Source organism: Lygodium microphyllum, chromosome 7 (genome assembly GCF_053477565.2).
Source record: "Lygodium microphyllum isolate KBCC chromosome 7, Lygodium_microphyllum_v1.1.10, whole genome shotgun sequence".
NCBI classification, from domain to species: domain Eukaryota; kingdom Viridiplantae; phylum Streptophyta; class Polypodiopsida; order Schizaeales; family Lygodiaceae; genus Lygodium; species Lygodium microphyllum.
Window position 1 is genome coordinate 90,889,584 of NC_141141.1, and position 14,022 is coordinate 90,903,605.

The window sequence follows — 14,022 nt, forward strand, 5'->3', positions numbered from 1 at the left end:
GCCCAAAACTGCCACTCCATGTTCTTCTGGCAAACTAGTTGCTTTCCCTTCATGAACATGATCAAGCTATTAGCTCAAGAAATCATATGTTAAGACCCCCCATTCCTCTCCAGTTGACAAAGATAAGAGATCCCTCCAACTGAGGGGCTATGGAATGCCTGAGCCTGAAGGACTGACTGCCAGCCTGTGGCATTTGCTGACTTCTTCTGCTTCTACATCATCCTGAAAATCCTCAGCCCAGGACTCTTCATCCAAATCCACAATATCTTTTTCTATACCAGCATCAATGTGCTGATCAAGAAACTCCATATCAGCACCACATGGTTATGCATTATAGGTGGACTACAAGACCCAGCTTGTGACCCACTGTAAAATAAGAAATGCAAGTGTGCATGCTGCTGTTTACTGTGAACACCAAAAAGGAGCCTAGACACTCTTGAAAAAGGCTGCACTTGTGGCCTAAAAGGACCTGCAGCAATCTGAAGAATGGCAGAGTGTAAAGAGGCAGAAGTGTGCCAGGAAGAAGAATGCCACCACAACACAGTCCTGATCTGATGGATTTGAAAGCAGGGCCTGCAAACGCTAGACCAGGAGGCGTCGATCTCAGAGAACCATATGATAGAAGTGGCAACCCTGAACTGTAGTTGCCTGTGTACAGCCCAGACTCTCTCTCTCTCTCTCTCTCTCTCTCTCTCTCTCTCTCTCTCTATCTATCTATATATATATATATATAGAGAGAGAGAGAGAGAGTATTAATTACAAAAAAGGTACAAGATTACATGGTTACAAGATATAGGATGGTTCTAGGCCATCATGTGTAAAATCTAAAACATCATAGTCAAGGTACAAGGGAAGCAGAGTGACTAAAGGGGGGCAGAAGAAACTGCATTGTGCCAAGCAAGAAAATCCTGTCTAGGGAGAATATCTGTTAACTCAATCGAGTCAAGTTGCCAATGAAGAAGTCCTTTCAAGCAGGATATATGACTTTGCATGCCGGATAAGCATAAAAAATGAATGTGTTCCTCATGGTCCATATATGCCAACAACCCCAGAAGCATAAGAAAGGAAAGAGCACTTTCATATCAGGCCTGCACGGGGTCTTTGGACACACATCTCTCTCTCTCCCACGCCCTATTATAGGTAATTGTATTAATTACGAAAAGGTACAAAATTACAAGATTACAAGATGCAGGATGGCTCCAGGCTATCATGCCCAAACCATCTCTCTCTCTCTCTCTCTCTCTCTCTCTGTGACATATCTAGACACACATACAGTTATATATGTACATCGGGCTCTCTAGAAAACTATATGTACTCAATACCTTTGGAAAATTGTGTAATACTTCACATGTCCATTGCAAAGCAAACATATCGAATATTGATAATAACTATCTATCTGCCATTAGAGACTTGCTAAAAGATGTTTTACAATTCAAGAGGTATAGCAGGATAAAAGCGAACTTGTTTCACAATGAGCTTGTTGTACAAAACCTAGCATAAGGTCACATGTAATTCAGCATTTTTCAAATCTTTTTATTCTTCAGTCAAAATAAATCAATGGCATAACAAACGAGTATTATTTCATAACTACAGTTGGCATCTTAGCAAATGAGTGTGTAATACTGAAACAGGATAAGCAGACAGTTGAACTCATCAGGTCATACTACGAAAAGTAGATCCTTTATAGGTCCTTATTATCTGGTTTATATCTGTGATGTAGTCACCCACAACATCAAGCTGTTTAAGAGGGCTGGTATGTTCAGGATGGTTGATTCTAGAGCACTGGCAAACTCTTGAAAAAAGATTCTCAGCAGCCATACACACCTGCGAAGTTATATTCAAAGTTGAACACATGTCTTGCTACACCAAATTTAAGCTCATGGTACTCGACCCTTATGCAACATGAATACTAATGTGATGGCATAGTGGTTTAAACTTGTGTAGTCGTGAGGTGGGCTCAAGTCTTGCTAGGCACATCACATTGTTGGACAAATGTTCTATCCATGTAAATTCATTTGGGCTCTTGCTGCTCAGACCCTTGGTTGGTACTTCTCTTGGTAACATGGATTGATTGGTAGTGTGATCAAAGTCTTTTGTTTATTTGGCTTGCAAGCTATCCTATCTATGCATAAGAAACAATGCTAACATTTATCTTGCCCACTAATAAACCCTTGAAAAATGATTCTTAGAGGCCATGCACGTCTACTAATTTATGTTCAAAGTTTAAAACATGGCTTATTACACGAACTTAAAGTACATGGTGCTTGCCTATTACATACATGAATTCAAAGGCGATGGCCTAGTGGCTTGTGTGTCCAAATCCTGATAAGTACATCACTCGGTTGGATACCTAGGTCACATGATCTACTCATGTATATCTGTGCTATTGCTTGCTGAAACACTCGGTTGGTCTTTTTCTTGATGACCCAAGTTGGTTGGTAGGGTCACTGCTGAAGTGGGTCCCGATTTTATGCCATTCTTCAATTGGCTTGCAAGCTGTCCTAACTGTGCGTAGGAACAATGACAACATTGCCCTTGCCCACTCTTTTGGCTAATATTTGGAGGGGAGGCCCTTGTGTGTTGTGTGTTATCTCATGGAAAGAAAGCTCCATCTGTCATACTGCACTTTTTTTGTGTTTATCTGGCCATAAAGTAACTTTAACTGCTAAAGGCTTTTGAAGTGTGTCGAACTTCCTTGAACATTTGATGCTAGGCTATGGACCTTCATGCCCAGGATATGACTGAATTCCTAAGAGCAAAGAATTTTATTAAAACCAACTCTACTAATCTACAAGTCTATGGATTTCTTTACCCCCCCATTAGCAAGCTTTGAATGTCCAAATGCAGCATTTGCTTCTCTGTGTGAGATTCATTATAATATTTACCTGCCCATGTGCAAGAGTCTTTGATGCTGCAACTTGAAGCACTGAATCCATATGCAATTGCATCTCAGCAGTCTCTCTTTTTTTCTTTTCATAAGCTTGCTTGGCAGAGCTCACATCATTCTCGAGGTTGAGAATCTCATCATGGCTAGATTTGCAATAAATGAGCAAATCTGCACGGAGTTTTTCTAAGGTTTCTGAAAATTCCTCTATTTGTCTTTTGAGGTCATCATTTGTTGAGGTGAGAGTTGAATGCCTGCTCATGAAGAAAACTGTCAAACATTATCACAATAATCAATGCAAATTGTTGCTATGCCAAATATAAGCTGTTTCTTGACACTTCTATGCAGTTTATGCAGCAGTATTTGAATGCTTAGGTAGTGGTGAAGTTTTATGCATGCTTAAATCCTTACAAAAAATGGCTGCATTACAATGCAAATTTGTGAATAACTACCACAATACAATATCCATATTTCAAAACTTACTTTATAAGAACAGAGCACTATGAGCATGCATGCAGAAGTGGAAAGTGCACTAAGAGAGTCAGTCAGAGAAGATGAACACAGAGAAGAACATGCAGAAACCTGCGTCATGGTGAATGAACAGGACTGCATACGAGACTGATGCAATGAAGAGTGGCCCCTACATGAGTGCCAGAAGAGGGCAAGGAAGTGAGGGTGCCAAGATGGAGCAGCAGGAGATGCAGAAGAGCTGACAATGAGGAACAGGATCCAGAAAAAACTGGCTGGATGAACAAAACACTAAATAGGGATGACCAAATGATGGTGGAAATAGCATAGGGAATGGCCTAATATAGGCTGCAAGTTCAGAAACAGACTGATCTGGATGAATGCAGCCCTATAGGATGGGTGGACCTACTGAAACCCTGCCTGAGATGATGGCTGACCTAAAATATGTCCAACTAGCAGCGAAAAGTGCAGCCTGCTCCATATATGGACAGCCCAGCAAGGGATGTGCATGCCTGCCTCAAAGATGAGCTGGCTAGCTGCTACAAGGATTGGCCAGCAGGCAAAAAAAACTAGAAGGGTCAAGGTCAACCTAAGGGAAAAGGCCCAAAAAGCCTTACAGTAGCCCAAAAGGAATGACTGACCAACAAGGTGAAAATCCACAAAAGGAAAAAGTTGCCAGCAAAAGTTAAAAGTGGGCACCATACATGTTGGGCAGACAGACCTAGGGAAGGTACCGAAGGGGGTGCCAGAGATTAGACATGCTGGGGATGAATGAACTGATGGACATGGCCTATGCTAGAACTCCAAATGTCCTCATTTGACTCAGGCTGAGGCTCATGACCAGGAGATGGACATGGGAAGAGACACAAAATAGCATGGCTAACAACCCCTCTTAGATCTTGAGAGCCAGGACACCATGAACAACCTCTGAAGAAAGCCCCAAAAGACTGCAAAGGATCCAAGAGTACCACAAGAGAGCAATGTTGATGTCATTTGTTGAAGAAAAAATCCAGCCAAGGAATATGACCCCCCCTTGAGAGGAAAGCCTAAGGAAATGGGTGGGATACTGATAGGCATAGAGATGCCTCAAATGGGTCACACATAAGATGGCATGAGCCAAATCACTTGACCAATTAGGAGACAAGTGAGGAGTCATCAAGAACCCAATACACTCAACTGTCACCAAGGACCAAAGGGCATGAGATCAGCACGCTAACAAAAAGGAAGGGTGGGTCAGGGAAGAGGGAAAGGAATTGGTACATGATGGAAAAGCCTCGTGGGAGTGGAAAGCCTTAAGAGCTGCTCAAGATCTTGGAATCCCCCTCTGAAACTAAAATAAGGGCTAGGGAATCAATAGTTGCATCACTGATATCCAAAAAGGGGATAGGGGTCAACCACCAAAGGAGATGGTGGGGATGGGATGGAACTTGTAAGATGAACGGGATGGAAAAGAGCTCAAAAATCTTGAAAGACCTCTAGGGAGACCAAGCTGCATGATTGATATTGAAATTCCCCTTTGAAAGGGATAGGGGGTTCGAGGGACCATTGGAGGAGATAGTGAGGGATGGGAACTTGTGGGATGGGAAATATGAAAAATAGCCTAAAGGGAATGGATGGGGCAATGGGGAGATACTGAGGGGACCCTACTATGATGATGGAATAGAAGCTAACTGCCGGGGAGTATTGCTAATGTCTTGTTTAGCAAATGGCTCTTGAGGTGGCATCTTGCTCCTGGACTGCTTGCTCAATGAAGGTTACCCAGATATTGAGATAGGTGAGGTCACAAACAAGGAGATGAAGCGTAAGGCCATGTGCCTCTAAGCCACACTAGCTTTTGGTCAGCCTCTGTGCCATGCACATGCATCTTTGAACCATGCTCTACTATGGGTCCCTGGGCTTGTCTATAGAATGCATCATGTTCTAGTTCCAGTTGCAAATATCTTTTTATCTTATATATATCTCCTTTCTAGAATCTTTTGTATGGGATACCTCTTTTGAGGTAAAATCTTCCCATGTTTCCTTTCCTTTTGTTTTGTGTCGTTTAGTCACCCAAGATCCAAAGCTAGATTTGTTAGTTATCTTCGAGCTACATGTTGAACACCTCTTTGTGTGTGTAAGTTTAAAGTTAGGATTTGGGGTCAATCCCTAGGCCTATATAATAAAGCCCCACCTAGTACTTTCATCTCATACAATTTATCACATCAATCTATTTAGTTTACTATGTACCTTTGATGCCTAGTGCAAAGAAAGAAACCATCATATTTGGCCAAACTAGAGGCAAAGATATACCAATTGCATTTGGCAAGATAGCAAGAAGGCAGTTTCTAGAGAGATGGCAAGATACCTAGATCACAGTGCTAGGGGTATGGTACAACTATACAAGGCCAGGCCCCTATGACTCTCCCACAAGGACCCTACGCAACAATTCATACTTTATTAGAGGTATAGTGATGGATGCAATTCATAGATTGCAGCGTGGGAAAGAAAAAAATCATGATGGCCTAGTTGGGGAACATTTTGTACATGCATGTGAGATTCTTGCTCCTTTCTTGATGCACATTTTTAGTCGAGCCATATGTGAGGGCTTTCTGACTAGTTGAACAAAGCACACCATTATTCTGCTCTTTAAGGGTGGAGATTCAATCATAGTAATAGGGAATGGCCATTTTCTAGCTTCTTGTCCCAATCCCATCCCATCGATACACCGTCCTAGTCTTGCCCCATGTTAGAGCCCCCTCTCATTGTAACAAGGGATGGCAAATCTTGCCCCCATCTCGATTCCCAAAACCCGTCCCATGTTAGTGTCACAAGGAGTGAAATTTTGAGATGCTCTAATCTTGCCAATAACATTTTATTAAGGTATTAATCAAATCTGCAAGGTTGTTTTGCACATGTGATGCACATGGTAGTTATTTCATGGTAACCGGCCAAGGACCCCGAGGATGCAATGGATATTAAAGGAAAAAGTTGTAAGGAGCTATGCTTGACATGTACTATGTGATATCTCGTGTCAGATCTAGGGATAGACCAATTTATTGGCCATTGATGTCAATGGTGACATTAGAAACTAGGCATTAATTAATTAATTAATGTTAGTCTAAGGGTCAAAAACTACTCAGGGATACTTGGAAGACAAATTGACTTAGCTAATTTAATTATTGGCTACTGAAATGAATTTTTTGAGCACTAGAATAATTATTAAATTAATTTTTAAAATTCATATTTTGAAAATTAATTTAATAAACTGAATAATGTTGAAAAAATGGGATTAGAAGACTGTCACTTGGCAAAACTTGCCCACGCAAGTGGGAAAAACGTTTTTAGGGGTTAGTGCAAGTCTATTCTAGCCATTGTGAGAGAAGAGGAGGCTATTAGAGAGCAAGAAGAGGCTACTGATGTGATTTGCAGCCACCAAGGATTAGTCCTACAATATGTGACAACAATTTGGAGCCCTCTAGGAGTAGATGATAGCAGCCCAAGGTCCTTCTGATGCAAATGATAGCATATAGGAGAGGGCAATAGTCTTTATGGTGGTTCTAAGTTGTAGGTGACAACTTGCATGGCTGTTTGAGTAGGGCAGCAGTAACTTTTCAGTGTTTCTCATGATGAAACTCTGAAATTTCTCTCTCTATAACATTCTCTCTCATTGCCTAACCTTCTCTCAAGTTATCTCAATATTCTCCAATAGTTTTAGCCATCAAAGAAAGAGATTTTAGTCAATCTCTACTGTAAACCCTAATTTACAGAGGAAATTAGGATTTTGACAACCACCTTAGTGTTAGAGCGCACCCATGCGGAAGCGTGGGACCAAGACTGAGAGAGAGAGTGAACGCAGAGAGAAGAGAGAGAGAGAAAGAGACAGTGGAAGATGAAGATCTGTTGTATACAAAGATATGCAGATATGTACACGGGCGCAGTGTGCGGGACTGCGTGTCTCCACCTTGACAATGCAACCTGCTGTTCATCTCGAAGTACGCTGCAGTCTGCACGATCTCCAGCATGTAATCTGCAAAACAGAAGTGTGGAAGACTATGCAGAACATCGGCTATAAATAGCTAGAAATAATGAGCCCAAAAAAGCAGGTTGGCTGCATTTAGCCGACTGATCAGTCCGACTGGCAGTCCGACTAGACTGCCACGTGTCAGTCCGACTAGACTGCCACGTGTCAGTCCGACCAGACCAGACTCTGATAATCACTAACACCCCCTCTCAGAGCCTGGGCGGGGCAGAAGCCTGAGGGATCTGGCATGTCTCCGAAGTAGAGCCTGGGGAAGCGCCTTCGTAAACAAATCTGCAAGATTGTCCTTCGTCTTGCAGTAGTCCACAGCTATGGTCTCATCCAGAAGCTTCTCCCTGATGAAGTGGTATTGGATCTCGATGTGCTTCGTCCGGGCATAGAAAACAGGATTCCGTGCCAAGGCAATGCAACTCTCATTGTCGCATTGCAGCAAAGTAGGACGAGTCTGGGGGCAGCCAAGCTCCTCCAACAATCTCCGAAGCCACACAGCCTCACATGTGGTGGAAGACGCGGCCCGATACTCCGCCTCGGTAGACGAAAGGGCTACCGTAGGCTGCTTCTTGCTACTCCAAGAGATAACACTTGCATCCAAGGCAAAAGAGTAGCCTGTAGTAGACCGCCTGTGGTCCACATCGCCAACCCAATCCGAGTCGCTCCAACCTGCAAGTACAAGATCTAAACCACCTGTGCCTGCTGGATAATGAAGCCCTAAGTCAGATGTCCCCCTCAAATACCGAAGTATCCTCTGGGCAGCCTGCCAATGCACCGTTTAAGGTTCACTCATGAACCCCGCCAAGAGACCAACAGCAAAACAAAGATCAACATGAGTGTTGAGGAGCCAAATCAATGATCCAATCAACTGACGATAGCGGGAAGCAGCTGCCAAGGGAGAATTTGAATGTGAAGTGGCCTTCCAGTTCGGATCCATAGGAGTAGAAATGGTCCGACAATCCTCCATTGCAAAAGAAACCAAGAGCTCCTGTATATATCTCTGCTGAGAGATGAAAATCCCCCTCGGAGACTGATAAATCTCATGGCCCAAGAAAAAGTGGAGTAGACCAAAGTCCATCATCTCGAACGCCTGATGTAAAGCTGCCTTCGTCTCTTTGACCTTCTGTGCATGATCACCGGTGACAATCAAATCGTCAACATACAACACAAAAAGCACACAACCAGCCTCGGAAGTGTATACATAAAGCTGCGGATCGGCCTTGGAGCGCCGATATCCCAACTGTGATTGAAGGAACGAGTCAATCTTCTCGTTCCATGCACGCGGAGCCTGCTTGAGGCCATACAAGGCCTTCTTTAACCTGTAGACTTGCCCATCTGAAGATCCAAAGCCAGGAGTCTGCTCTACATAGATCTCCTCCTTCAAATCACCATTGAGGAAGGCCGACTTCACATCCAACTGGTAGACAGGCCATCTCCTATGGCTAGCCAAGGCAAGAACAGCTTGAATAGTAGCCATACCAGAAGTGGGGGCAAAAGTATCATGACAATCAATCCTTGGGCGCTGTGCAAAACCTTTAGCAACAAGGCGAGCCTTGTGCTTGTCCAAAGAACCATCGCTAAGGTACTTGGTCTTGAAAACCCATTTGACGCCAATCACCTTCTTATTCGAGGGGCGAGGCACGAGATACCAAGTGCCATTCCGCTCAATAGCCTCCAACTCAGCTTCCATAGCTTTCTTCCATGGTGCGGACTGTAAAGCCTTCTTCACGGAGGTGGGCTCTCGATCCTGCATAACACGGGCCATCAAACAATACTTAGAGCAAACAAGCTCCGTAGAATGTGCCTGGTGCCTCCATGACCGCCGCGGACCATCCTGCGGTCCCCACTCCTCAGGGACCCCTTCGATCCCTGAATCACGGAGTGTGTCACGGGCCCAACGAGAAGGAGGCCGGTCCTCTCCTCGTCGTCTCCATCAGCTGAAGACTCTGGGATATCCACCGGTGGTAACTCCTCGGGGGTGACCGGTGGAACAGTAGACTCTGTATCGGAAATAGAATCTGAATCAAAAGGTGCTGGCTCCAAAGGAACTGTCTCGGGAGCCCAACTCTCCCCTGGATCTCCAAGAACGGGATGCTTCTCACCCGCTGCTATGGCCGGAACCTCCACGAACTGCACATCTGGACTAGTGTACACATCCCGCTTGACGGGATCATACAAATGATAGCCTTGGGACTGAGAGCTGTAGCCAACAAACACCTATCTTCGGGAAGCCGCTTCAAATTTATCATGATGAGTCTTGGGAATGTGAACATAAGCATCACACCCAAAAACCCTGAAATAAGAAACATCGGGCTTAGTCCCAAAGTAAGCCTCAAAAGGTATCATCCCATCAACGGCCGAAGTGGGGGATCGGTTGAGGATATGGACTGCAGTAGCCACAGCCTCGGCCCACATAAACTGAGGTGTCTATCAGTGCTCCATCATGGTGCGCGCCATCTCGATCACACTTCGGTTCTTCCGTTCAAGAATGCCATTTTCTTGAGGAGTGTTGGTGTTAGCAAACTCCTGGTGAATACCTTTATCTGCACAAAAACGAGCAAACTCATTAGAAACAAATTCACCACCCTTGTCGGATTGCTTTCAAGCGCCGGTCCGATCGGTTCTCCTCAAAGAGAAGCCAATCCTTGAAGTGGAAGAAAGCCTCTGACTTCAACACCAAGAAATAGGCCCAAGTCATCTTGCTGTAGTCATCTACGATCAACATGACGTACGAGCTCCCTTTCAAGGACTCGTTCCTCATAGGGCCACAAAGATCCGTAGATACAAGCTCCATCGGGGAAGTAGACCGCCACGAAGCTTTGTTGGGAATCGCATTCCTATGCTGCTTCCCACGAATGCAGGAGACGCATGGCTGTTGGCTCACCACTATGTCCGGCAACCCTCGAACAAGCTGTCCACGTGACGCCCTCCGAAGATAATCATAGTTGAGGTGACCAAACCGAGCATGCCATAGCTCTGATTGTGTCTGAGAGGTAAGAAGAAGAGCAGGGAGAGCGGTAGAAGACGTTAATTTGTAGATGCCGTTCTCCTCATATCCTGATGAGAAAACCTTCCTTGACGCACGATCAAGGACTCGCACCGAATCACTGTCAAACTCCACCAAAAGTCCAAGTGAACAAATCTTATGAACCGAAAGTAGATGATATCCTAAACCTGGCACAAGCAAGACCTCTGAGGTACGGGTACCACCACGTCCATCTGGAATAAGCTGCATCTCACCCCGTCCTGCAATAGACACCGAAGAGCTATCTCCAATGAGAATCTGCCCACGCGAAGGTCGCAACTGGGCAACACCAACTGATGAAGGAGTCATGTGCCGGGAGGCACCACTGTCAACGATCCACTCTCGAGCCTGGAGAGCTGTCATCGCAGCATCAGAAGCCTTCGGTGTAGAGTCCTCAATGACTGCTAGATGAAGAAACGCAGCTAATGAGGGTGCAGCCACCGCTCCAGAATCCTTCGTGTCTGTCTTGTTGGTGTCCTTCTTGTCTTTGTCGGGGCAATCATTCTTCCAATGGCCGGTCTTTCCACAAATATGGCATGTGGATTCTTTGTCCTTATCCTTCTTTGACTTGTTGTCCTCCTTCTTCTTCTTTTGATCCTTCCCCTTCTTCTGAGAGGCTTGACCTGTCAAGGCTTCCGATTTGGAAGCATGCTGTCCCTTCAGTTGTTCCTCTTGGTCCAAGACCATAGGAACCAACTCTTCCCATCGAAGAGTAGACTCACACCCCGAAGCAATAAGGGCGGAGTAAAAAGCACCGAATCGTGGCGGCAACTAAGACAAGAGTGTGATCGCCATGTCTTTGGAGGAAATCGGCTTCCCTGCATTCTGAACTTGCATCTGAAGCTGTCTAAGCTTGTTGATGTGCTCCCACAATGAAGAAGACTTGTTCATGGACAAGGTCCGCATCTGCACCTCCAAAGAAACCCGCTTCATAAGGGTCATCCGGTTATACATCTGATCAAGCTCCAGCCATATCTCCCGAGCCACCATCAAATGCTCGATGTGGGCTATCACGGCTGTAGTACAAGACAGAAAAAGAAAAGAACGAATCCAGGCATTTAGTTTGTCCCAGTGAGACTGTGCCTTGGCCAACTTTGCACGAGCATCGGAAGAGAGTTTGGACTCATCTCTCACCGAGAGCCGGTCAATCTCCTCTTGTACAAGCTCCACCAAATCGTAAGACTCAAGGATGGCCAACATCATCATGCGCCAGATGCGGTAATTGTCGCCATCGAACTTTTGATCTGCATGAAGAGCCAGTAAGACAGGCACCTTCCGATCCATGATCGTCTGGAACTCCAATTCAATCTCTGTAGACATCTTCACCTGTAATGCCTTCACAAACGCAAAAGCAGCCCCCTCTGACTGTGAAAACACAGCCTGCTAGGGCTCTTTCTTCCGCGTCCCGAACCTTCTTCACCCGCCGGAGGCAATGAAAAAAGTAAAACCTGCACTTGAAAGCTGAAAACTCAGCCTTCCTCCTCTTTAAACAGCATTAAACAATAGCAAATCCACCAATTGGACTCCTTTTCCGCGCGCCCACGATCGCTTCAGCCTTGTTCCGATGCGCAGCCCTCCCGCTTGCCCTCGAACGCTGGAAACGCAGCCTTGTGTTGTGATGGAATCTCCTCTTCAGGTAGGTTCTTCACTCAGTCAGTCCTTCTTCACTGCTCTGATACCATGTCAGAGTGCAGCGATGCGGAAGTGAGGGACCAAGACTGAGAGAGAGAGTGAACGCAGAGAGAAGAGAGAGAGAGAGAAAGAGACAGTGGAAGATGAAGATCTGTTGTATACAAAGATATGCAGATATGTACACGGGCGCAGTGCGCGGGACTGCGTGTCTCCACCTCGACGATGCAACCTGTTGTTCACCTCGAAGTACGCTGCAGTCTGCACGATCTCCAACCTATAATCTGCAAAACAGAAGTATGGAAGACTGTGCAGAACATCGGCTATAAATAGCCAGAAATAATGCGCCCAAAAAAGCAGGTCGGCTGCATTAAATGTAGCCGACTGATCAGTGCGACTGGACTGCCACGTGTCAATCCGACCAGACCAGACTCTGATAACCGCTAACACTTAGGATGCATGCTCACAATTAAGGGCCTAGGACTTGAATTCCATTAGCTGATATTGAGGACTTTGAGGGAGTTCAAGAGGCCGGCCAGCCAATATCAGATTTGGGGCTAAATTTGTCTTTCAAGGAGCAGGGTGAAGGTCAATCCCCAAGCAAACCAAGGGGCAAATTGGTTTGGAGGCTTGCTGGTTAGTTTTGACAATAAGAGACACTTGGATTAGCAAAGGAGATCAAAGGATCTCAGTTGTACTCCTTCCATTTGCAACATAAGATAAAGAAATACTGCAAGGGGTGCCAACCAACAGAGTGTCCAATGTCCAAGATTAAAGTGGTAAAGTGTGCATTTTTGGTCTATGTGAATTTTATGCTTGTTGTAATTAGTGCTTAATCAGGTTATTTACCACCTTATCCAAGAAGGAAAGCTAGTTTCAGTTACTATGGGTCCTATGATACTAGAGAACTATAGGATGATCACTGGCCAATACTTGGCTAAGATATATGGTTGCATTCTAGAGCATGAGCTCCGACATGGGTAGAGAGACGTGGTCGTAAAGCATGGGGCAATTCAAAAAGGTTTCAGGAGAGAGTTCAGTATGCTTGATCCTATATTAACCCTTGTGGCTATTATAGAGGAGGGTAGGAAACATGGGAAGAGGATCTATTATTACTTTGCATATTTCCATAAAGCATTTGACATGATGCCCATTGCTAGGCTCATGTAGAAGCTATAGGATATTGGCACTAGAGAAGATCTAGAGTGGGAATCTTATGACTTGTATGAGTCAATGATAGGGAGGACACATGCTCCAGGGGGGCTTTCCAACATCATGGACAATACAATTAGGGTGAAGCAAGGATGTCCGCTCTCACCTACTCTATTTAGTGTTTATGTTGATGAGCTCTCAAATTATGTGGATAGGTTAGAGGGATCGGGTGCATATTGATACCCAACTTGTTGTATGTGGATAATGTGGTACCCATTGCAGACTTCATGAGGGCTTGCAGAGACCCTTGGATGCATTGCAAGCATTTTGCATGGAGAGGATTGATAGTGAACCTTGGGAAGACCAAGGTGATGGTAATATGGTATCCAATACCACACAAACTTGGGTGACTTGAGAGCGAGGCATCACTTTACTCCAAGAGGAAATATGATGAGTATGCTAGATCTTGTGCATATCTGGGGGTCACATTCACAAGGCCTACATTTTCACTGTGAGATTCAGCTGCTGCAAGGGTGAATATCAACACTTGGAGCATTCAAGGGGAAATGTGCATATCTTCAATTCCAGGAAAATCAGACAAAATTATGATTGTTTGATACATTGGTTTCCCGAGCCTTGTCATACGGATCCCTAATATGGGGTCCACGTGTTGCAAAAAGACCTAGAAGAGTATTGCGAGGCCACTAGTGATGATGCTTGCTTGCATGATATGGAGCAAACCATTGGTACCCCAAGAGATTATAAGAGCAGAGATAGGAGGAGCACCAATGATTATTGAGGCCTTATTTCAGTCAGTGACTTGTTTATAGAGGATATGGGAACTCCCTAGGTATG

General features: G+C 44.9%; 1 protein-coding gene across 3 annotated transcripts in view; it reads right to left on the bottom strand.

Annotated features, from left to right (window-relative positions):
• Nucleotides 1-1,480: 1,480 nt before the first annotated feature.
• LOC148033686 (cilia- and flagella-associated protein 73-like) overlaps nt 1,481-14,022 on the bottom strand; it is a 36,391-nt gene continuing 23,849 nt past the window's right edge. The window contains exons 5-6 of one of the 3 annotated variants that reach the window (XM_087682346.1): nt 2,886-3,138; nt 1,481-1,824 (exon numbers count right to left, since the gene is read on the bottom strand). In XM_087682346.1, the coding sequence (XP_087538472.1) occupies nt 1,654-1,824; nt 2,886-3,138 (424 nt within the window). In that variant the 3' untranslated portion in view covers nt 1,481-1,653. The other 2 variants (XM_087682347.1, XM_087682348.1) reach the window with 2 other exon arrangements.